The sequence below is a fragment of the Symsagittifera roscoffensis genome, chromosome 1, assembly GCF_963678635.1.
Source record: "Symsagittifera roscoffensis chromosome 1, txSymRosc1.1, whole genome shotgun sequence".
In the NCBI taxonomy this organism is placed as follows: Eukaryota; Metazoa; Xenacoelomorpha; order Acoela; family Convolutidae; genus Symsagittifera; species Symsagittifera roscoffensis.
Genome location: NC_087062.1, coordinates 88,304,503 through 88,328,360, shown reverse-complemented (window position 1 = coordinate 88,328,360; position 23,858 = coordinate 88,304,503). Strand labels below are relative to the sequence as shown.

At 35.2% G+C, this 23,858-nt stretch overlaps 1 protein-coding gene across 1 annotated transcript in view; it reads right to left on the bottom strand.

Moving 5' to 3' along the window:
- Positions 1 to 673: 673 nt before the first annotated feature.
- Positions 674 to 23,858, bottom strand: part of LOC134851737 (kelch-like protein 8) — a 35,617-nt gene continuing 12,432 nt past the window's right edge. The window contains exons 4-12 of the mRNA XM_063867958.1: positions 18,335 to 18,475; positions 15,045 to 15,228; positions 12,360 to 12,480; positions 6,540 to 6,688; positions 4,933 to 5,039; positions 4,389 to 4,557; positions 3,760 to 3,919; positions 1,772 to 1,912; positions 674 to 1,407 (exon numbers count right to left, since the gene is read on the bottom strand). Of these exons, the coding sequence (XP_063724028.1) occupies positions 1,223 to 1,407; positions 1,772 to 1,912; positions 3,760 to 3,919; positions 4,389 to 4,557; positions 4,933 to 5,039; positions 6,540 to 6,688; positions 12,360 to 12,480; positions 15,045 to 15,228; positions 18,335 to 18,475 (1,357 nt within the window). The 3' untranslated portion in view covers positions 674 to 1,222. The remainder of the gene's footprint in view (positions 1,408 to 1,771; positions 1,913 to 3,759; positions 3,920 to 4,388; positions 4,558 to 4,932; positions 5,040 to 6,539; positions 6,689 to 12,359; positions 12,481 to 15,044; positions 15,229 to 18,334; positions 18,476 to 23,858) is intronic.

The window sequence follows — 23,858 nt, the reverse complement described above, 5'->3', positions numbered from 1 at the left end:
ACGATGTCAAGCAAGGTTATGCTAAGGTACTGATTTTCAAGCAAATCCATTAGAATGTTTTTTTTTGGAATCAGTGATTGGTAGAGACATTTCGCGCATATTCTCTTCAATCGATTTTTCAGCATTGATAGCGCCCGCCCAGCTTTGTTCATGATAAAATCATCCTTATACACAGAGGCGAAACTTAGCATCGCAAACACTAGCGAGAAGACGAGAAGCAGCTCTAAAAAATGCAATAAAAAGCAGAAATTAGCCTCGAATTTTTAAAAATTCGGCAGTCTCGGATTCGATCTGCGACCAGAAGAATATGAGTCTCACAAATTAACCAATCAGCCACGGACTTCATTAATTTAAAACACTAGCCACAAATAAACAGAGAACAGATGCTATGAAATTTCCAATGCTACAGATCGTGATTCTAGCAAAAATAAGTGCGCACTTTTATTTGCAAGTTAGATTAAAAAAAATCGTTCTAATACACTACGTTGTTAATCAGAATTAAGTCCAGTCTTTTGGTGCCCCAATTCTTGTGTTCATTATTTATAGTTTCTGGCTTTTTGGTTTTTCGTTTTCCTAGGTAAGGACATTACTGATATGAAACTTTGTCGAAATTTTTTTCCACGCCTCTCCAATTTATAGCCTTTTTATACCTCTAAAAACATCAAGAAAACTGTTTTGAGATAAAAATTTCTTTACAGCGAAAGATGAAAGCCTTCTTAACACTAAATGTGAAAATTATTCTACCCAAGAAAACAAAATTATCATTAAATCAATCAGCAACTTATCCAGCGTTGAGTTCTGAAAAATATTTCCATTCCATGATATGAAACTAACTTTCTACACTATTTTATAAGTTTTGAGATACATAGACAACAAGTTATATTTTAAATGGCTAGTAAAGTTTGAAGGAGCAGAAAATTCACTTTTTGTTTCATTTCCAATTCAATGTTCCCAACTGATATCTTTTATTCTCGACTGAGGCAACTCCAATTATTTTGTATTGAATTGTATGCATCTACCTTCCGCAACACAACACTGCTGTACACTTTTATCTCCAGCTACGAAGTTCTCATTGATTTGTATGTCTTCCTTTCCGTTTGGAGCTCCTAGCCATTTGCTTCCCAGTATGTACATGCGTGGTTGGGTATTGTCAGTTTCAGTTCTGTACAAATGTTACTTGTTCGTTAGATGCAGCTCGCTTTCGAGAACATGTTCTGGTATTTTAGACATAACTCTGCACATTGGTGACTTTGTGGCTGATCTCTTGCAGTTGGGAAACGAGACAGTTCACAGACACCACCCCCGCCCCCGCCCGGGGCACATTGATGTCACTACTCTGCTCCCACACATCCCTCAGGGGGTCATATGTCTCCACTGTGTCCAGGTAGTTGCTCCCGTCATGGCCCCCTAATCATTCAACAGTTAAGTGCAATGCCAACTGAACAAATTAAAAAACTTAAATCAACAAAAGTCCTTTTTTGAAAACTAATCAAGGCTCTACTTCGAAAATGAATTTGAAAAGCGATATTCAAAAGTTAAAACTGATGGCAAAAACTGAGAGTGAACAAATTCTAAGACTTTTACTAATTTAAAAACAAATGAAGCGAAACAGCAGATGCCCTCCACGATTTTTATTTCAAATGTCGAATTAAAAGTTCTATTTTCAACTGAGCCAATTGGACAGAACTTAATTGGACAGAACATACTGGAACTTTTTTTAGAAAATTTTTGTTCCTCAAAATTGCCAATTTTCTTGATGTCCACCACTTACCGACTGCGTACAGCTTGCCCCCTAGACACGCGAGTCCGACTCCGCCCCTGCTGGACAGCATGGGGGCCAGAGACTGCCATGCGTTCTTCTCGGGGTCGAAACACTCCACACACTTCAGGGGTGCGTTGTCATCGAAGCCACCTGCAACACCACACATTCTATATCATTGTTTTTTCATCAGGATAACCGTTGCGTTTGTTTAAATTAAGATGAGAGATCGGTTTCTTTATCAATCCCCCTATCGCAAGAGCGGAGTCGTGCGTAATTGGAAAGCGCAACTTACCTAAATTTTAGCAGAAAAACTTGAATTTAATTCAAAAGGTACATATATATCTTCGAGCATTCATAAATTCTTTTTAATATGTATGAATGCATTTCTCTAGTTCTTCTCTAGTTGAGATTTTTTCTGAAAAAAAAACGAACGGTCACGCCCTTGCTGACAAAAAAATTAGTTCAAGCCCTATATAAGTGAAAATCACTTCGTCCTTTTACACTGAACAATTGAAGTCAGAGACGAACTAAAAATCCTTAGATGAAAGCCACTAATAATTCCAATTAACTTTCAACTTTTGAACTGAATGCAGACAAGAAGGAATTAAACTAAAATGCTACCAGCCAAGGAACACAATTAAATGTCCCAAAAACCAATTTCTAACTGCCTGCCGTCAACAAGAACGATGTGACCACCACGCTATCATGCACAACCCAATGTTGATACTTGCAAACCCAACACTTGTCGAAATATAATAAAGCAACATTAAAATTAATTTGAAAATGATCGCATTTTACCAGATCAATTCAAAGTCGCAGTGAAGAAAATTATTTGAATGAGGTGAAAAAACTAGGTTACCAAACATCCTTCCAAACTGGGCTCTCAAAAACAAAAAAAATGGCTTTTTTTGTGAAAACATGTGGCCCGAAAATTTGCGACGTATTCTTGCTCAACTCCGCCGTGGAATTTGAACACAATTACAAAACTATCAGTCGATATTGGACAAAAATATCAAAAACAAATGCACAAATAGTAACATGACATACACTACTTCTTCAACTCTTCGTCGAAGCCAACTTCTCGACGAATAATCAAATTTTACGACCCGCGGGACAAAGAAAACTGAGCACATAAGGATTTTTTCTCGGTTCTCCGAACTAATTAAAACTGCCCACTTGAAACTGGCGCGGGAGTTTTGCTCGGTTTTTCGTACCGAAAACCGCCCCCAAGAACTGACTTCATTAGCACTGTAAAAAGGGAGATTTATCGCTCTTAGCAAACCCTAGGAAAACCATAGTTACTATTTCACGGATGAGATGAAACGATAAATCAATCTCCACAATCTTCGACTGTTGAGTACTGGAAGTAAATGAAACTGATGACACGAGTTGGACGACCCCTCCTGCTTTTAGCTACAAACAATTACAAAACTAAGAATGAAATTAAGGCGGGTATGGGTTAAGCCCGCCATAAAGAAACCTATTTGATGCTGTAACCAATGAACTTACAAAACTGCCTCTTCAAACCAAATATGTTATCAAGCAAATATAGCAAGCTAGCCGACAAAATGAAACGAAAGTCACAATCGAAAAAAATGTTCGAAACAAGCTATGTTGCGGAACACATGCTGAGAGAGCGTTAAATTAGCATTGAAACAAAAGTTTCAGTCTTCGAAGTGCTTTTCTCGACCCATGAAAAATCTGCTGTTATAAGCAACATAGCATCGAAGCAAGATTTGTGGCATTGATTTGAAAAATAATTTTTCACCAAAATGAGCATGTCAGCCCACCTCTCGTCAAAACCTCCAGAGATGCGCTGACTTGCTCAAACCTAGACAAAGTTGTTAGCTGGCAAGAAAGCCAAGACCCGATTATGAAAGAGTAGCTATCGCAAGTTAACAAGAGTAATTACACTCACACAACGCGGACGAAAATTTAATCAATAAAAAATGCATGTGTGGGTGGGCGTAGCTTGTGTGTGTAGCACAATATCGTACCTGCTGCGAATATGCGTCCTCCGTACACTGCAATTCCAGCGCCTGCTCGTCTCACAGTCATGCTGCTGATCTCAGTCCACTTGTTCAGGTAGGGGTCATACTTCTCACAGCAGCTGAGAGAACTGACTCCGTCATTGCCACCAATTGCATACAGGTTACCCTTTAACCACACAAAACAGTTAGCCACGTCATCAACACCATATCAAAAGAAAGGCCAAATGAACTTAGGTCAAATTTTGATCTCTAGAGCGCAAAATTGTATCGGATTTTCTTAGACTAGAATACTGATCGCATTTTCACTCAAGTTTCCATAAAGATTCACAGCCTCAACATTTCAACTTTACTTTCTTTTGGGATAAAACTTGCTAATAGAATGATTGTTAATGATGTTGACACTCTAGCAGTATTATAAATGGCAAGAGATTCTAATTGACTGTAATTCAACCATGTCACAAAATTGTTGCCCGCAAAAGCCAGTTTTTTAGACAGAATATATTTCCCGAGATTGCCTGAAACTTGCAAGATTGGCATATTGCTTTTTATTTATTTTGTCTCCTACCTATCTTAGCGTATTTTGTCTCCTACCTATCTCCTACCTATTATACTTAGAGGAATGGTTGGTAACTTGCCTCCAGTGCCACTAGTCCGGCCCCTCCCCGCCTGTGGTTCATGCTGGCTACAGGGGTCCACTGGTCCTCCAGGGTGTCGTATCTCTCCACTGTGTCGAAGCACGAGGAGTCGTCCAGACCCCCCACTGCGAACATGGCACTTCCCAATGACACCACCGCCAGCCCACGTCTAATAGAAACACACACACAGATAACAGAGAGAGAGAGAGAGATGAGAGAGAGAGAGAGCGAGCGAGAGAGATAGGAGAGAGAAATCTAAAATTATTCTATAGATTGCTAAACTTTCGAAGAAAGTGAGGAAATTTGTCAGGTATGGTTTTTTGAACCTTTTCTGATTTCGAAACTAAGAAAAATGAATTGAGAAACGCGAAAGGGCTGTCAGGACATTGAAGACCTAGCCATCATACGAGCAGTCTTTGCGTGTTTCAAGCATTTGAATGGAATGAATAGTGTATAGTGGCTGGATACAAAAGGCAATGCATAGCGTGGTGAGGAGAGGAGAGATTTAGTACGAATGATTTTTAAGTCTTTTGTAGAGAGTGACCTGTGCGTCTGCATGGGACTGAGCATGGTCCACTGTCCACACTGAGTGTCATACATCTCCACACTCTTCAGATGTCTCTTCCCGTCATGGCCACCTGCTGCATACACCTACACCACAACACATCACAATACTCTTCTGCTACCATGTCTCTAAATTCGAAACAAAACAAGGATAGCCGGTTACTGTGCAAGTAGCACAGAATGTTATCACCAGTCTTAAAAAATACAACAAAAAAGTTTTTTTTTGCAAATTTGTGTCGTTTTTTTCTGCATGTTGTAATAAAAAATCTGAACGAAAAAAAGAATATAGGCATATTTGAGAGTCATAGTAAAATAGGTCAATTGGAAAACATAGGTCAATTGGTTTTTGAAGAAAAGTGGCCGGAAAAACTTGAAAAAACTTAAAAGTATTCATTTTTTTGCTAAAACTTTTTGATATTTCAAGTTTTTTCTTCCCAAAATTGCGTTAAAAACTTCAGAAACTACTTTTACTTGAATAAAACTAACTTTTAACGGCTGAAAATAAGCTTAAATAAGCTATTGTAAGCATATACGGTCACCTTATTAGCTCGAAATTAGACCAAAAATCAAAAATTTTAAACCGGTTTTCTCGACACTAATTTTTTTTTTTGAAAATTTTTAAATGTTCAAATCACGACTGAAAGGGCTTTAATATGATATATCACTCAAATCAGTCCGATGATTATTAGTGGTACCTGATTTTGCGTGGAAAACTAAAGCAACCGAACCAAAAATCGCATCTATTCCGTTATTGGAAACATAGTTAATCAAAGATTGGAAAAGAGCAATGAATGCAAGTAAACATAAAACTTTCGAAGTCAAAGAAGAACAAAAAAGAAGCCCTTTAAGCTCAATTTATGATTAGCGCTTTTTTGATAACATGAACCCAACTAGAGAAAACTGGATCAATAGGTAAAGTTTTTATTCCGCTGGAAATCTAAAAACTGAATTCCTTTTTCGAAATTAGAAATCGTTCACGTTTTTTCCACCATTTCCACGTTCGTATTTGAAGAGTGCTATTTAAGTAACTTTCAGCAGATGAATTTCAACTGAACTCAAAAAGTGCATATATACAGAAGTGCATTCATAAATGCATCAATATGTATGAATGCACATCTGTAGTAATTAGAGACTTTAATGCACATTTTGAGAATTTTTCCTGAAAAAAAAAATCTGCAAGACCTATATAAGAGTCTTCACTACGTTCATTACTCTTAATAATTCAATCCTTTAAACACAGCCAATGGATATGAAAGCCAATAACAACTGGGCCTGGTCGTTGGGAACGCTATCAAAATTGGATTTTTTAGAACTTTGAACAGAGCAGTCAGAACAGATGAGACCAAATTTTTTTTGAATCGTTGCCGTAAAAAAATTAATAGTCTTTGAAATCTTATTCGTTCTGCAGGGAATATCAAAAAGCAGAAGTCATTGCAATTGAGAGTTGAGTTACCAAAACAGGCCCTACACAAACATCTAGCGAAACTATCAATCAGTAAATAGGAGGTTCAAATCCCATATTTCTACATGGTCTTTCTAATTATAGCCTACTATCCTGATCTATTTTGGAGTGTCCCGTATTTTTACCTTGCCGCCTATGCTGCACACTCCTACATGTCTGCGCTTGGTGCTCATCTCGGCTATGTGGAACCACTTCCTACTCAGTGGGTTGTACACTTCCGTCGTCCTGAAGGGGTCCCCGGTAGCACCTCTGCCCCCAATACAGAACAACACCCCTATAACAGAAAATAAACATACTCATGAACAAATTCATTGAAGGTTGCAAAGACGGATCTATGATTTTTTTTTTTCATTTGGGGGGTTGATTTTCTGACCAAATTGATATTCCGAGCTCTCCCAAAATACTAGATCGTGATCCCCTAAGATACTATACTCGTATTAGATCCCCTAAGATCCTGTTTTGGCAAAGAATTCGCACCGCAGGCAAGTTTGTTGAAAAACTGGATAAAACACATAAAGGTAGGTTTTCACGGAAACATTGCGTTTTTTTGGGGCGCTCCCTCAAAAATTTAGTATATATTGTTTAGTATATAGAACGTTTTATTGACAGTCGGTCGGCCGAAAACTGGCTGAGAGAATCCGCCCCACCCCTGAAAGGTTGCTATGAGCTTTTGTCAGATTAGAGACATAAGTTTCCTTTGATGTTGCATCCATTTCGAATAACAAAACAAAATTTTGACACCATAAATTAAACTTGAAATGAAAAAGAAATAAAAACCTGCGAATTGAGACATTAAATACAAATTGAACAAGATTAAAGTTCAATTTCAGGGTATCTTTTACAATACATCCTCGGTCGCAAAAGGGATAAGCTTTGGATCTATTTAACTATCCCCCTTTGCTACGTAGTAACGAATTGCCATCTCTAAAATGAAATAACTCAACGGTAACCGTTTTGTACCTCGTAACGAATCCCCCCTTTTGCAAGAGGGAAATAGTTAAAGAGATCTTAAACTTTTCATTGATTAAAATTTGAGCCTGATAGGGAATTAATGAGACCAATTAGCTTGCCTCAATTCAACTTGGAACAATTTTGAGTGCGGGATAATTCACCATGCATAAATAAATCGCCTCACGTTTTCAACATCATAAATTGCATTAAAATTTTTCGAAAATACAAAAGCAAATAAGCTTTCAGAATTAACGAAAAAAACTAGCCGACTACGGAAATCGATCTCCTTATTATGAAGCAAACCTCTTCTTGATTGAGCGAACTGTCCTATCTGTCTTAAAGGGTTTTCACATATCAGGTAAAATTTAAGCGGATAAAACACTAAACCAACATTTAATGGAATTGAGCTCGAAAGTTGAGCACAAATTTGTTCGAGTCAAACCCTAAAGTATCTTCCCCCTTTGATACTACTTTAATTTCCCCCTTTGATACTACTTTAATTTACGACATCCACTTTCGACCGACTTAATCAAATCCTTTTCCAAAGGTGCCTTTGGCGCCAATACACTGTAATTTGAAGGGGCGAGTGCGAGCCGAAAGCGCAATTTTTTAGTAATAAAACGTGGACTATTTATTTATTCAGTTGAGTTGCTTTAGTTAGATGTGTCATTGAATGTGTCAAAGCTTCAGCTCAAGAAGGAACAGGTTTTCAAAACCGATACAGCAAAAACACGTGGTCATAATAAGCAAGGTGAGCGAGGTTTAAAAGCCGACTGGCTACAAAAAATATCAAAAGCCAGCAAGAAAATTTATCATGTCAAATAGCTAATTAAGTAATTTTTATTTTTTTTCCAAATGCTGATTCAACTCGGAAATATAACAACACTTGTAAATTCATTTGAGTCATGACACACCGAGACCGAATCAAATTGAAACTAAAACAGTATAGCCAAAGGACCCATTTTAATGAACTAAAAGATCCCAAGAAACCAGTCGTTCAAATTTTCATCTTTCAAAATTCTGAAAACAAATAACTTCACTGCGAAGATTCATTACTTTCAAGAACCTTCATGGTAAAACTGAAGCGTTTTCATTGCACTAACCCAAATTGAGAATGGGTAGTTTTCAATCTGCACGGAATTCTCCAATTTGTTTTAGAACTCAATAGAAGCGCGAACTGTTGTGCCATTTTTTTGTTACACAACGAAGCTATGCTCAGCAAATAAAAGCGGAAAAACCGGCCAAAAGTAGCTCTTAAAAGACAAAACTGCTCGAGAATACAGACATATGACTCGCACAAAAAACTTCAAGAGTATCAAACTGCTCGTATCAGGGCAATGCACTGATTTATCCGACTGCTTTTAGCGTCGACCAAAATCATTTTTTGTTTGAAAAAATTCCCGAAAACAAAAAATTTTGTTTTCCCATTTTTGTTCAACGATATTTCTTAATTTTATCCCCCACACCCCATTTCATGTAAAAAAAAGTGATATCTTTGCTTCTGGTAACCTACTAATAATAGAAAATTGATTGCCTCAATTCAATTTAGAATAGTTTAATTTGCCGCTTACGCTTTAATCGGACGAAATTAATCACGCGTTGATTATCCTACATTGAATCATTCTCATCAAAATAGTCCCAAATTTAAACCAAACTTCAGAACAAATGGTCCAGAATAAGTTCTTTTTTTAAATTAGACCTTCGAATATCATAATCGTTCAGATTGTATAAAAAACTGCCAAAAACAGCCAGATGAAAAGCAAGACTTTCCGCATATCAGGGCGCAAACCTGAATGCTCCGACTGCATTTTCAGATCAAATAAAAAGTCCTTTGGTTGAATAATTGGCGAAATAAATGATTCCATTTTTTTCTTCAATTTATTCCCCTAACGCTATGTAAAACACAAAGGGTTTGTTTAGCCTCTCGTATTGTTTTTAAAGGATTAAATTGCTGGCCTTAACTCAGCTTGGAACACATTAAGCTGCAGCTTACCCGTGTTATACATCCGCAATTTATCGCGCGTTAATTATCACAACTTGGCTAAATTATCAATTTTTAAACCCCAATATTTTACAAAAAATATTACGGGTGAAACATCTTTTCAAATTTGAGCTCAAGAAAACAAAATATTTCAGATGTTTTAAAAATTTTCCTAAAAACACTTAGTTAACACAGAGGCAAAGCTGCGCTTCGCAGGCACAAGCGAGGAAAATGCAAAAAACAGCTCTAAACAGGCAAAACAAAGTGAAATCAGAAAAAGATTTAAAAACCTTGAAAAATTTTTAGTGAGATTAGGAGAATCATGTACTCACATCTGAAACACAACCTCTTGTAATTTTACTAACACTAGCGACCAATCAATAAAGCAGCTACAGTATCTATCAAACTGACAATGCTTCGCAGCAATTATTCGACCAAAAAAAAACTAATTCAAAAATCCGGATTTAAACCTCCAACCTGTTGATTAAGAGTATGAAGTCATCACTTCTGCGCCGCAGTCACTTGGAATTAACATAGCAGCCCAGCTAATGCTGAATCCACCTGTTTCAATACTTTAATAACATATTGTTCTGATACGTAATTGTACGTAATTCTCAAAAAATGGGCTTTACGTAACACCCTAGTGATTTCTCTGCTTATGGAGGGGTTTAGCCGCTTATTTAAAAGAGAAAACTACTATTCGCTCATTCAATTGAAAACTTTATCTCAGATTTGGGTCAGTAGTTTTCGAAAAGTGAAAAGATTCCAAAATTGATCAAAAATTCAAACTTTGACTTTTCTTAGATTCATAAATATTTCTCATTAAGCATGGGAATAGGCTCTTATGCAGGGCAGACGTCCACACCCTGATTTATAGAATGAACCCTTGATATCAGATTTAGTTAGTGTTCAGGAACAGTGATGAAATTTCTTAGTAAAACAAACGGTAAAAAATTTCCCAAAATGGATTTTTCCGAAGTCCATATCAGCTTTTCTACAAATAGAGCAAAACAGATTATACAGGAAAAATCGAAGCATCATGTTAGTTTGAATGAACTATCAGCCTCAGTATCAGCAAGTTAGTTTTTTGTTTAAAAAGATTAACTTTCCAAAAAACGGGCAGAATTTCAAAAATTGGACATTTTCTAAGGCCATATTTTTTATTAAAACGCAGGGCATAGCCGCTTTCGCCGATAAGATTCGCATAACTGATTTTTCTTTCGGTTGAACCCTTCATCTCCAATTTGACAGGGTAGTTTTTGAGAAATGGTGGCTTAACTGAGGCCATATCTTTTTTTCTACGAATATTAAGGAATAGCCACTTGAGAAGGGGATATCCCCATTGTTTGATCTTTTGATTAAAATTTTCATCTCAGATTTGTGCATCTAGTATTCGAGAGCATTGAATAAAAAAATTCAAAACAAAAAGCCAAATTTTTTTCGTAATTATACTCTACGCTTCGCTTGTGAAAGCAAAAGAAAAAAGTGAACTTAAACAGAAATCAAAGTCGAACCAAATCCTGAACAAAATCCACTTCTTAACTAGCTTGTGTAAATAGTGAAAAATTGTCTGAATAAGAAAAACACCACGCCAAGCATGAACACTCCGCGCTCTCTTCGAAAGTCGGAACAAAAAAAAACTGTCTGGAGAAAAAACCACCCCGAGCACAAATAGTAGACACTAATTTGCTTGCCTCGATTCAATTTTCATTGATTATTTGAGCGCATTAAAATTCAGATGACCCGTCGCGCTCAAATAAGTTGAGCTTAATAGTTGAGCATCATAGATAAATGCATGCAACTGCGTATAACATATTCCAACAAATTGCCGAGTCTCAATATTGACAACGCGCATAAGTGATTAGTGAATATGTTTCTAAAGGCAAAATGTAATACTACACCAGCTTAAGGCTCTTTGAACTTCTGTACTGGTTGTCATTGACACCGTTTCTTCACAGAGGCGAAGCTGCACTTCGCAAACACAAGCAAAAATGGCATCAAGTAGCTCTTGAAAGATCAAAATTTCAAAAAAAAAATGCAAAAATATGCCTTGAAAGAAAATCTACTTCAAAAAGTAGCATGTACTGGAGAATACAATTTGAGTGTAAAATAGAATTTATTGGGACCCACTAGCTTACTTAATTCTATTTGGAATCATTATTTAAGCGCTTTAAAAGTTGAAATAAATAGCACAAACAAGTTGCGCTTCCGCTATGGATATCATAAATAAATGCATAAAATCGAGCATAATTCAACCCAACAAGCTAATTGACGAAAGCTCATTTAATGAACTTCCAAAAGTCTACAAAATAAGAATTACAGGCTAAAGAGCGTCGGTATTTGCAAAGGATATTCAAATTCCCATCAAAATTATGATTTCGATACTTAGCAAAAACTTTGCTTTAGAAAACAAGGAACTAGCCGTATAATTGTTCATTGGATAAAAATTTAATCAATTTAAGGAAAGCGAAAAAAACTACCTTCCAGTTTCAAAAAAAACATGCGTCTAAAAACCTGCGTCCTTAAAGCTCGCGTCTAAACTCGAGTCTATTAGGGATAATTTTAGTCAACTCAATTAAGTTTATTTTATTTGGAGCAATTATTTGAACAGGTTTGTATTACATCGCCGCGCTGACGCGTTATCGCCATAAATAACCGCATAAACTTGCGCCTCATTTAATCCAACAATTTGAAAATTTTAAACCTGCAAAATTGGACAGAAAAAAGGATAGCAGGGCTTACATCTTTTTACACTGGAGCTCAGGGCATCCAAAAGATACAAAGAACTTAAAACCCTAAGAACCATAATTTCTTGCACTAAAACCTGAGTTACTTAGAAAAAAAGCGGAATGACCGTAAAACATTATGCTCGACAAATCGCATGGAGAAAAAAACTAACCCAATTGAGAAAAAACTGTATAACTACTCAATTTTTTATACAACTAGATCAAAAAGGAAAAACTTCATTAAAAACAACAACTGAGGAGTTTATTGATATAGCTGCTCAACTCACCAGCAGTTGCATGCCTGGGGATGATCTTGTCCGGATGCATGCCCAGTCCCAGTGCCCCTACTCCTCTGCTACTTTCCAGCAGGTGGTAACTCTTCGCTTGGTTCAGCAGCTCACGACACCCCTGAAAAAAGAAGGAAATGATTCATAAGTCGAGCTTTAAAACAATTGCCTAAATTTTGATTTTAAACATGTTTTGAAACAATTATTAACGCTTAAAAGGTTTTGAGCGTTTTTTTTTAAATCAATTGATCTTGGCTACCCTGGACTTGATTCCCTCTATTAAGTAGTTTGTTAAGTGGCTTCACCGAGTGGAGTTTATTAAGTGACTTCACTAATCAGAAAAAAAAACGGCTTTGTCACAACTGTTAAATTTTGTTTTTAGCTTTTAATTTAAGATATTTTGATTATGAATGCCTCTTTTCTTCAGATTGTTGACTTCTTACTTAGGCGCCGCCGCTAAGCCAGTCTTATAAATGCCTTTTCACTATCCTCAATTAGAAAAATAAGCTAATTTTTCTTACTGTTCGTAATGAAATTATTTACTTCTCATTCTTCATGAAAACAATCTTGCAATGAGCAAATTCAACATGGGCTTACACACTGTTTAAATAATTTTGGGACCAGTTAACATCCCCCCCATCCGTTTAGAGGATGTTAACTTGATCCTAATTTTGAAATAGACCTGCTAAACTATATTACTTAGATTCACAGTCACAGTTATTTTGGTTATTACAAGATCTAGAACTTCATTTTTCTTTAACACCCAAATTTACTTAAAAGAATAAGAAATTTATTCATAATACACCACATTAATTTTATGGAAAATACACCTTTAGAAAATATCGAACATCGACGGGATAGGCGACAAGACCAGCGAATCTGCAATTTGCTTACCCTATAATAACTGATTAACAAAATCACGGGTTTCCCACTGGGAACCGACATTTATAAACTCTGTTTATGCGTTCCAACAATTAGACCATAGGTCCTTGTGAAAAACAACCAAGTTAATTAAAACAACCAGTGAGGCTCATTTGAAAAAAATATATATTTAAACCGATAACTCATTCCAATTGATGTTAATCTCATACACTAATGTTTGAAAAAAAGCATGAAACCAAATACAAAAGAGCCAACAGACAGTTGGAAAAGTGAAAAGAACATGGAAACCGAAACGACGTTGAAAATTGTTGAACACCTCGGAGAAAAAAATATATATCATGTTAACGCTCTGAATTTTTAAAAATAATGTTTTATTTTTGATCGTGACTTCTTTCGTAAAGTTAACCCATTTGAGAAAACTATATCGATAAGTAATTTTTATGCTGCCGGGAATTCCTAATATAGCAATCAGACAGTTGAAAAAAAGTCAATGAACGCAAGAAAACAGAAGATAATTTTTTTTTACAAATTACCAATTTTAACACAATAACGCATAAGCAATTAATCGTTTTTCAATTTTTTTTTGTTTCGCATGAAACTTTTTATGCAAAAAAGATTAAAAATAAGTTTAAAATAACATACCGCTGCGGTTAAAAAGAGTGATGGTACCATAGTTCTAGAATTCTTTTTAAAATGGCGATGGCACCATGCGAAACTTAATATGCGAACGTGATTAAAATAACTTTAAAATAACATACCGCTGCGGTTAAAAAGAGCGATAATAACATAGTTCAAAAATTATTTTTAAAATGGCGATGATACCATAGCTTTATTTAGATTGTTACGTTTTACTACATTTTTTCTAAAACTTAGCGTTTCAAAACATGCTTTTCAGGGACTTTGTGATGTTGGCCAATCTATCATGAAGGAAGCACTAAAAACCCATCAAGAACAAATGAACCTAGCCAACAGACAGTTGGAAAAGAGTCATTAAATGCAAAGCAAACAAACCGAATAAAAGACTGCTTGTTTTTTTGGTAAGAAAATGTCAAAATTGAAATTTCAGAGAAAATAGATGCCCTTTAAGCTCTTTGAATTACTAGAACAATTTATGGCCGGCGGTTTTTTGATAACATGGAAACAAATCATGAATCAAGTCGCGATAATATTTTTTCGGTCGTGTATAATCGGTGACTTCCCATAGGTTCCAATATTCATAGGTTCCAAAATAAAAAATCAGTCCATAAGTTCCAAATTTATCATCATGAATTCTGATTGGTTGAAATTGGAGCCAACGAATTTATGGATTGATTGTTTACTGTTCAACCAGCATAAACTCAAGCTGCAGAATAGTGACCGCCGCGCCAACGTGTTGCGAGCTTGCCACCAAAGGGTAGGACTATACGAAATTTAGAGCCCGTTATCGCAGCAAGCGGCGAGCGCACGTAGCGCGCCCACCGGCGACCTTAAACAGAGACTCGGCTAATTTAGTCTTTTGACCAATTGAAAAGATTTGGAACTTATGCGACTGCTTTTTTATTTTGGAACCTATGAGACTGATTTTTTATTTTAGAACCTATGAATACGCACCGTATAATCTAATTCACTTCGTTCTTCCACTTTGTAAAGCGATGTTTTATAGACTCTAAGCTTTGCAAACACAAGCAACTATTTGCTCAAAATTCTGTGCTGTGTAGAAACTTGTGTAGGCCAAAACACTAAAAAAGACGAGTGATGTGATAAATATATATTGTCTTGTCTAGTTCAATAGAAAACGAACTGTGAATGGATGTAATTCTATACCTGGTCCTGGTGGAAGGTGGGGTCTGCCTCGACAGTGGCTATGAGGTAATGTTTGGGCATCATGGCCAGTCGCACTTCCTTCATCAGACCCAGCAGGTGCTCACTTCGGGCGTCCAATTCGGCCTTCACCCACTGCATCACCGCCTCAAACACCTCCGTCTCACACGTGATATTCAAGGAGGGACTACAACAATATACACGGAGTATATTAAAGTAAAAATCTGAATGAAATTAGTTAAAGTTACAACACAATTTGGGGGCCTATATTTTACCATTAATTCAAAAAAAAACTGACTTTTATCAGAACAACAGGATCAATTCAGCGCTTATCTCTTTATTCTATTGCTTGAACGCACACGCCAGATTCTCCAAAGTTTAAGAACAACAAAAGTAGAAATAACTTCAAAATTCGTTTCGCAGTGGAAATAAATTGATTAAATTAGTCACATTTAACTATTTTCTGCTTAAATAAAGAAAAACATCCGATTATTTGTTTTATTTAGGTGTTGCAGGGAAGAACTTTTGATATTTGAATACAAAACAAGACTCCTCGTGCCAGATCGAAGCTCTGAAAATTCCGACTGCCTTTTAAGCTCTATAGAACAATTTTCTGAAAAATATCGACCTGACATTTGTCTAAGTCATTTTTAGAAAAAGTTTCAAGCACAGGATAATACCTATAGATGGATCGTCTGCGTGCTCTTTCTCATTACTTTACTCTAAAAAATTCGACCACAGAACTATCAGCTAACTTTTTGTCATCAATACAAATTTACATATAGCTACAAAACAGCATCATTATTGCGGACTTTTGAAAAACACAGACCAAACACCAACCAATACCGACTGGTCAATAATTACCGACCAGTTAGTCACCCTGTTACGCTTTACAAAATTTGATAAGTGAAAAATAATTCATTTCCGAAAAACAATCCACCCACACCTAAAGAAGAAAAAAATATATTACAAATAGATCTATACGTACAATGTGATATATTTCGCATAGTATTAAATAGACCAAAAAACATGCCTCAAATCAGTTTGAAACGACTTTTAAGACGGATTAAATCTCCGGCTACGCGTTAACAGCACGAAGTATCGCGCGCGTTGATTGTATCGAATTGGCAATCATTCAACCCCCATAATTTACCAAGAAATGATCAACGGGGAAATATTTTTTGAAATAGATTTGAGCTCACAGCAACAATGCCTATCGGATGATACACAAAAAAAAATTGCAAGTTAAAATTTTGAAATTTGTCTGGAGAAAAAAATACCCACCAGAGCATAAAAATTCCGTCTTTTTCTTACGTACCCAACGTAACTAATCCGATTTTCGGAAATAGAGACGGGTTATTTGAGGTCGCGGTGACCTTTTACTGGCAAATTTCGAATTTTTAATTAGCAATTTTTGACGGATTTTTTTATATCGGTAACTTGGCTCAAGAGGAATTTAGGGAGGAGGATTTTAACTTAGTTATACTTTGGAAATTTTGGACATTCCATATCAATTATTTTACACGCAGCACAAAGCAACTTTTTCTTCCGACTTTCGAAGAAAAAAAAACGGAATATTTGAGCTCGGGGTGGTTGTTTTTCTCCAGACAAATTTCGACTTTTTAACTAACTATTTTCGACAAAATATGTTTACATCATCCAAACATTATTGTTGTTCTGAGCTCAAATTTTAAAATATATTTTACCTAAGATCAGTTTTCTTAAAATTATGCGGGTATCAAGATGGCCTATTAGGGATAATTAACACGCGATATCTTTCGTGCTATTAACGCGTAAGCGGAGATTTAATCGTCTTAGAAACTGTTCCAAACTGAATTGAGGCATGCTATTTGGTCTATTTAATTATTGTTCCGACTTCCGAAAAAAAATTGAGGAATATATATGCCTGGAGTGGTTCTTTTGTTCAGAACGATTTTAGAAAAGTTCACTGCGTATGGGCATCGATCCGGAAACCTTTGGATTTCTAAGCAAGAATGCTTGCACTAGACTGAAGTGCGGCTCGGCTGCTGAAGTAAAACTTTCAAATTTTGTTTCAATACACGAATTATGTATTTGTGGTGGAAAAAAATCCGCACTCATAATCTTTCAAAATTGAGTTGAGGTGAGCTATTTGGTATTATTAATTCCATTAACGACTCAAATTTTAACACTTTGATATTATCAGCCTTAAAATTCATAGTTTTGCCAATATTTCAATTACCAAAAATTATTCGAGACTAATTAATGGGTAGTAGCAACATTCAAGGTTTTGCCCTGAGACGAGCCGTTTTGTTTGCTATAGGTGAAAAATATCACTTTACTTTACAAATCGTGTGGAGGAAGATTTCGATAAAAAATGAAAATAAATATCACCATCTTTTTGAAGCTAACACGACGTCATTGACCTTAATAAGCAGTCCCAATATTCGGGGCTTCACCATGATACGAGCTGTCATCAAAATTCCGGAGAGAAGACCGTAATTTAAGGCCGAACTTAATCAATTAAATGCCTCGAAACAATGCGCCTTCAAATTGAAGTTAAAAGCGATTACCGATTTTTAAATTTTCTTCTCAAAACAGAAAATCTTCAATCAGTCGATCTTTTTCGTGATATTTACAAATTATCCACTTACATTTCTGCCAAGTTCATCAGAGAAAACAGCAAAAATCATAATTTTACAGCGTTTTCTCCAATTGGGTTGAATTTAGACAAAAAATGACAAGACAAAACTTGCTGTAGAATTTAAACAATATTAATTTGTTGTATTTTGTATAACAGAATTTGGAACAAAATTTTACTATTCAGTGATATTTTTCACTTTGAATCGTTCGATTAAAACTGAAGCAAAAATACGGAGTTAATTTTTGAATACTTAGACCCAAGTTCAAGAGTTCGTCTCATAGCCTAAGCAAAGTGACTTCACCGAATACAGTCGCTTTTCTAATTTGAAAAGTAACTCATTGGATTTTCAGGCTTTGTAACCATCGTAAACGTGGCTGCGCTCTTAAAATAAGTTATTCAAAAATTGACTCCCGTAGTTTTTCCGTTAGTTTTAATCAAACAAACCAAGCTGAAAAAGATCTACAATTGGTTAAAACTTTGGGTCGGAAATTAGCAAATGAAAGTTCACCATGCTAAGCAATTTTGTCTTAATCACATTTTGTCTAAGAGCAGCCGCAATTTGAGACAAGCGCAACATAAGTTTCAAGTTTTGTTCGTTTTTGTCCTGATAACTTAAATCAGCACTGTACTCGCGTAGAAAAAGAAAAAAGATGAGTTTCCAACGACTGACCTTGAGACAAGTGCTTTGATTGCGTTGAGTGGAAGTTGAGAGAAATCTTCTGGACTGCCTGAGATCTGGAGGAAGTTATTGCAAATGAACTGGTCCGAAGCTTCAATGAGAGAGCCAATATTCAGGTGTTCAGCCCAATTCCTACAACGATCAAACAAAAATAACATCGGAAAACAGTCAAGTGTTAAGCGTAGAGGGTAAGCATTTTTCTAGCCTATTAGGCTTAAATTTTTAATTCTTATTAAGGAATGATAAAAAGTTAAGGGTGATAATCATTACGTACTAGTCGGAAAGAACTTTTTGGTTTTTTTTTCACAGAAATGTATGGCCTGAAAATTTCAAGCATATTTTTGATTGACAATATTTTTGATAAAACAGAGAAAGTAGACTTATAGATAAAACATAGCCAAGAGACAGCTGGAAACCAGTCGAACGCAAAAAAATACTGACTTGTTTTTTGAAAAATCTGAAAAAATAGATGCCCTTAAAACTCTTTGGATTTCTGGAGCAATTTATTGGGCGCATTTTTGACAAAACTAACCCACTTAAAGAAAACTATATCAATAGGTAAAGTTTTTTTCCGCTGGAAATCTAAAAACTCAATTCCACTTTCGAAACTAGAAATCGTTCACGTTTTTTTTGCGCCATTTCCACGTTCGTATCCGGAGAGTGCTATTTACTTAACTTTCAGCAGGTGAATTTCAGAATTGAGATAATTGTATCAAAAAGTAAACTTTATGTCGCTTAAATCTGAAAATTAAGTTCCACTTCCGAAACTAGAAGTCGATCACATTTTTCCTCACCTTTACACTTTTGTTATTCGATAGTGAAGTTTCCCTTCCTTTTAACAAAGGAATTGAACTAAACTTAAAAAAACCAAAAGTCAAACGGCAAAAAAAAGAATAATTTAAGCCTGAACAAAGTGAACTTGAGCCTGTAGTAAATTTGAGCCTGATTTTTCCTGAAAAAAAATTAAGAAAAAAATCATCGCGACCTATATAAGAGTCTGAACTACGTTCGTCGACTCTTAATTTTTTATGCTTCTGGTGAGCCTAAAAATGAAATCAACTTTTGAAACTAAACGTCATTCACGCTTAGTACACTTTTGTTTTGATAAGGTAGAACCTATTTCGCATTCGTCAGCAAATGAAGGTGAAAGGATTTCCAAAGCTAATTAAGATAACCGATTTGGATTCAATTAATGCATTACTACAAGCTTTCTTTGTAGAATTTTGTAAAACCAAGCATAACCAACATAGAGTTGGAAAAGTTTATAAAAACACGGAAATCGAAAAAGTTATAGAAAATTTTTAAAACATTTTTCAAAATTTGGAAAAAAATATACCACGTTGGAACTCTTCGATATTGAAACGGTGTTTATGATTTGCACTTTTTTTGTAACGTTATCCAATTTAGAAAAACCTAAATCAATAGGTGGCTTTTATTCCGTTTTATTCCGCTAGGAGTTCAGAAAATCAAAGTCCATATTTGAAACTGGAAATCATTCACGTTTTTTTTTTGAGACCTTTCACTTTTACTGTTCGATAATTTCCTTGAGTTTGCCTTCATTTAAGAAAGGAGCCAAAGTGAACTTGAACAGAACTCATAAATCAAACCGCGAAAGATCAAATTTGAATGTGAACAAACTTTTCCTGAAAAAAAAATTAACAACAAAAAATCCATCATAAGTGAAAATCACTTCATTATTTCACATTTAAAAGCTATGTCATAGACGTTAAGGGCAGTCTGAAACACTTAGGACTACGCCATGATACAAGCAGACTTGATAATTATCTAATATGTAAATCATAACCGCCAATCAAATTAAAGGACTAATTTTTACATGCCTCTTTTGACTTTTGAAGAAAAGGACGGAATAGTTATGCTGTGGGTGGTTTTTTCTCCAGACATTTTTTTCTTAACAAGCCATTTATGATTGAACTTTTTAATACCGTCGAAATCGAACACTACTTCATAGACGTTAAAGGTAAACCAGAACATTTAGGGCATCATCCTGATACGAGCAGTCATGTTGAACCTTTATAATTCTCAATCGCTAGGCGCGAATAGAGACAAGCTGTTTAGTCCTATAATCAACATTGATATGTCTTGTAAGGTCAGAAAATTCATAACATTAAAAAATTTCAATCAAATTTTCTTTTGCTGTATACTAACTTAAATGGTAGTCGGAAAAAATCTGACCCTGATATGAGCTGTATAATTTAGATATATTTCTTTGAGTATTTTTTCCCGGAGATTTCTGAGGTTCCATTATATAATGACTTTCCACAAATCGCTTATCATTTTAAATATCAACCAATTAGTTTCAAGTTAAAGCCTAACAAAACATGCAAAACAGTTTATACTTTGACGCTCAAATGTATTATTAGGGTTTTATTACTATGTCAGTTAACTGCCACTTGATAGCATGTTTCTGAATATTTATATTGAGTTTGAAGAAGAAAGGAAATCAACTCAATACCAACATTTCCGCTCTAAACTAAAATTAAATTTTTTTTTGCTGAAACAACCGTAAAAACTGATCAAACCATCTGCCATTGAATATTGATTCTCAAAAATGGAAGCATTTATAGCGAGGTAGCAAAGATTCAACAATCTCTCGGAAACCCTTTCACAGCTGTTTAAATCGAATCTATTGCATTAGAAAGAATCCGTGATTATTTTGCTAAGTAGAACAAAAAACACCGCATGTTTAATAAGTAGTTACTTGCATGTTTAATAAGTAGTTCCTCGCGTTTTTGAAATTATGCCGTTTCATTTTTAGAAATAAAGTCAAATTAACTCTTTTTTTTCGCCGATAGTACTTTTTGTAATATTTTTACGCTCAATATTCCCAAATTTTAGTATTTGCGCGTAACTTTTATCGAAAATCTGCATCAAAGTGGTACAAATTGTTTATATTCTACAAACTTGGGAATCAGTTTAAAAGAAAAAATTCAGTTTTGGTTATTTTTGTTGGATAATTTGCTGAATTTTTTTTCTTCAATGGAGCCTATCATTGATTGGGCTCACGCCGCTTCTCTTCATGCTGTTAATCATTTCATTGTAGTTTCAGAGAGAAGTTTTATCGCTCGGAAAATTTGGGCCTTCATATTTGCATGTTTCGTGTTATCTTGCTGCTACTTACAAATGAGCCTAATAATCGATATTTTGATCAACAAACCAACTTCTGTTGAAATTATCTACGAGCGTGCGAAATCTGTGAATTTTCCAAATTTGGTCTTATGCGATTTGAACCAGGAAAATGATCAGAGCAAAGAATTTGGCGACAGAGTTTTCGGCAACAGTTCATTGATGCAAATTTTGACATTTGAACTAGCTTTGGGAGAACTGTTCGAGGCGGTCCGAAGAGATTTCAGAAAAAATCTCTCTTCCGTTTCTAAATATCCTGCTTTGCAGAAATTATACAACTTGTCATACAAATATGCAGCACCAGAGTACAAATATTCAAGTAAATTGGTCATTTTTGTGTTACACTTTCGGAAAACGTTTTTTTTCTGATTATAACTCCCTTCTAATTAGCAAATTTAACCTCTGAGTAGAATAAATGAAGGACAACTCAATTTTTACAGTATTGTGCCGAATTTTGTTTCGAACTTTATGCTTTCATAATAAATTCTTTTTCTCGCCAAGATGAGTCAAAATTTCAAAGCAAGAACCTTCATTTTTCAAGTTATTGCAAGAATTTCTAAAGAACTTTATTTTTTTTGTTCAGATCTCTAGAAATGGGAAAGATCTGGATATAGGTTTGCTTTTTATCGCGAAACAAGTACAATTAAGGGACGTAGAAAGTGCAACTTTTTTATTTCAACGAGAAATTGAACGATCTTGTTCTCAGCAACTACTTAAGATACAGGATTCAAATTTAGACAAAAGGTAGATGAAATTGATTGGAATTGCTTAACCGGGCCAAAAAATGAACAATCTTAATTTGAAGGCTTAAATTAACCAGCTTATCAAAAATAATTTTACAGGTATTCTTGCTGCGAAAACAACCTCACAAACAAAAACATAGCCAATCGAAGTAAAGAGTAATGAACGCAAGTAAACATAAAACACACTTTGTTGAAAAAATCCCAACTTTCGAGATTCAAAGAATCAGATACCCTTTAAGCTCATTGATTTTCTAGAACGATTTATGATTGGCTCTTTTATGAAAAAAAATTATCCAAACTTGATAAAACTGGATCAACAAGTAAAGTTTTTATTCCGCTGGAAATCTAAAAACTAAATTCCACTTTCGAAACTAGAAATCGTTCACGTTTTTTGCACCATTTCTACGTTCGTATTTGGAAAGTGCTATCTGCGTCACTTTCAGCAGATGAATTTCAATTGAACACAAAAAGTGCATATATACCTGGGTGCATTGATAAATTAAATTCATGCATATGTATGAATGCACAGCTGTAGTTATTAGACTTTTATGCACATCTTAAGACTTTTTCCTGAAAAAAGATCTGCTAGACCTTTATAAGAGTCTTCACTAGCTTAATTAATGATTCGAATTAATTGGCTTAAATAAGTTTCATTATGTTGCCTAAAATGACAAATAACAGAATTAACAGTTACTTGGTCCGGCGTTAAACGGCTAGAATTTCATGAATAACTTCGCGCTGATGATTGAATTCAGTCAAAAAAGAACCATTCCAGCAAAATTTTGAAAAATGCTGCTACATTCTAAGCGCAGGAGTCTCATTAGCAGGTGTGCTGTGTGTAAGTTATGTCCAATTTTCTGGTATAAGCTCCAAAAAACTTTTAGTGTGTGTCGTGAAAACAGATGAAAATTTCTCGGCTCCGAACCAAGTACCTGTTTTTTTTTGTCATTTTTAGGCGTCAATGAGTATCTCAGCCTCATCAGCTTCCCAAAAAACTAATTTGAGCTCATGAATTCGATTTCCTTATAATGTTTGTGAGTTTGTTTCCACATCAAAAACACCTGTAAAATTTGTTATGATAAACTTGCTAATTTTAGCTTTCAAAACAAGATCGTTCAATTTTTGACCCAGTTCAGCCCTTTCAAATAATTCAATAGAGGCAAAGCGGCGCTTCGCAAACACTTGCGAGAACATGACCAAAAGCAGCTCTATCAAATTAAATAAGAAAAAGTAGAAATAAGCCTCGAATTTGCAAAAACTCGTCTACGTGCAGGATTCTAAATTGCAACCAACTGCAATCAAAAGATTTTGAGTATCATGCACTATCCTCTCAGCCACTCAAGTTTAACAACCGACAAACACTAGTCACGAATAAAGCATCTACATATGCTAACATATTGCCAATGCGATTCAGCACCAAATACAAATAGACTCAATTTTGCTATTAATAATTTGGAATATAACAAACTGAAGACATCAACATTAACTTTGCATTTGTCAAATCGCGAAGCATAAATCCACATTATGTATAAATTATGCATTTCAAAAAATTGCGAGATATATTGAGTTAGAAAATGTCTGAAATCGAGTTTTTATTACTGTGGTGTTTGAAACAAACTGATTTTTTC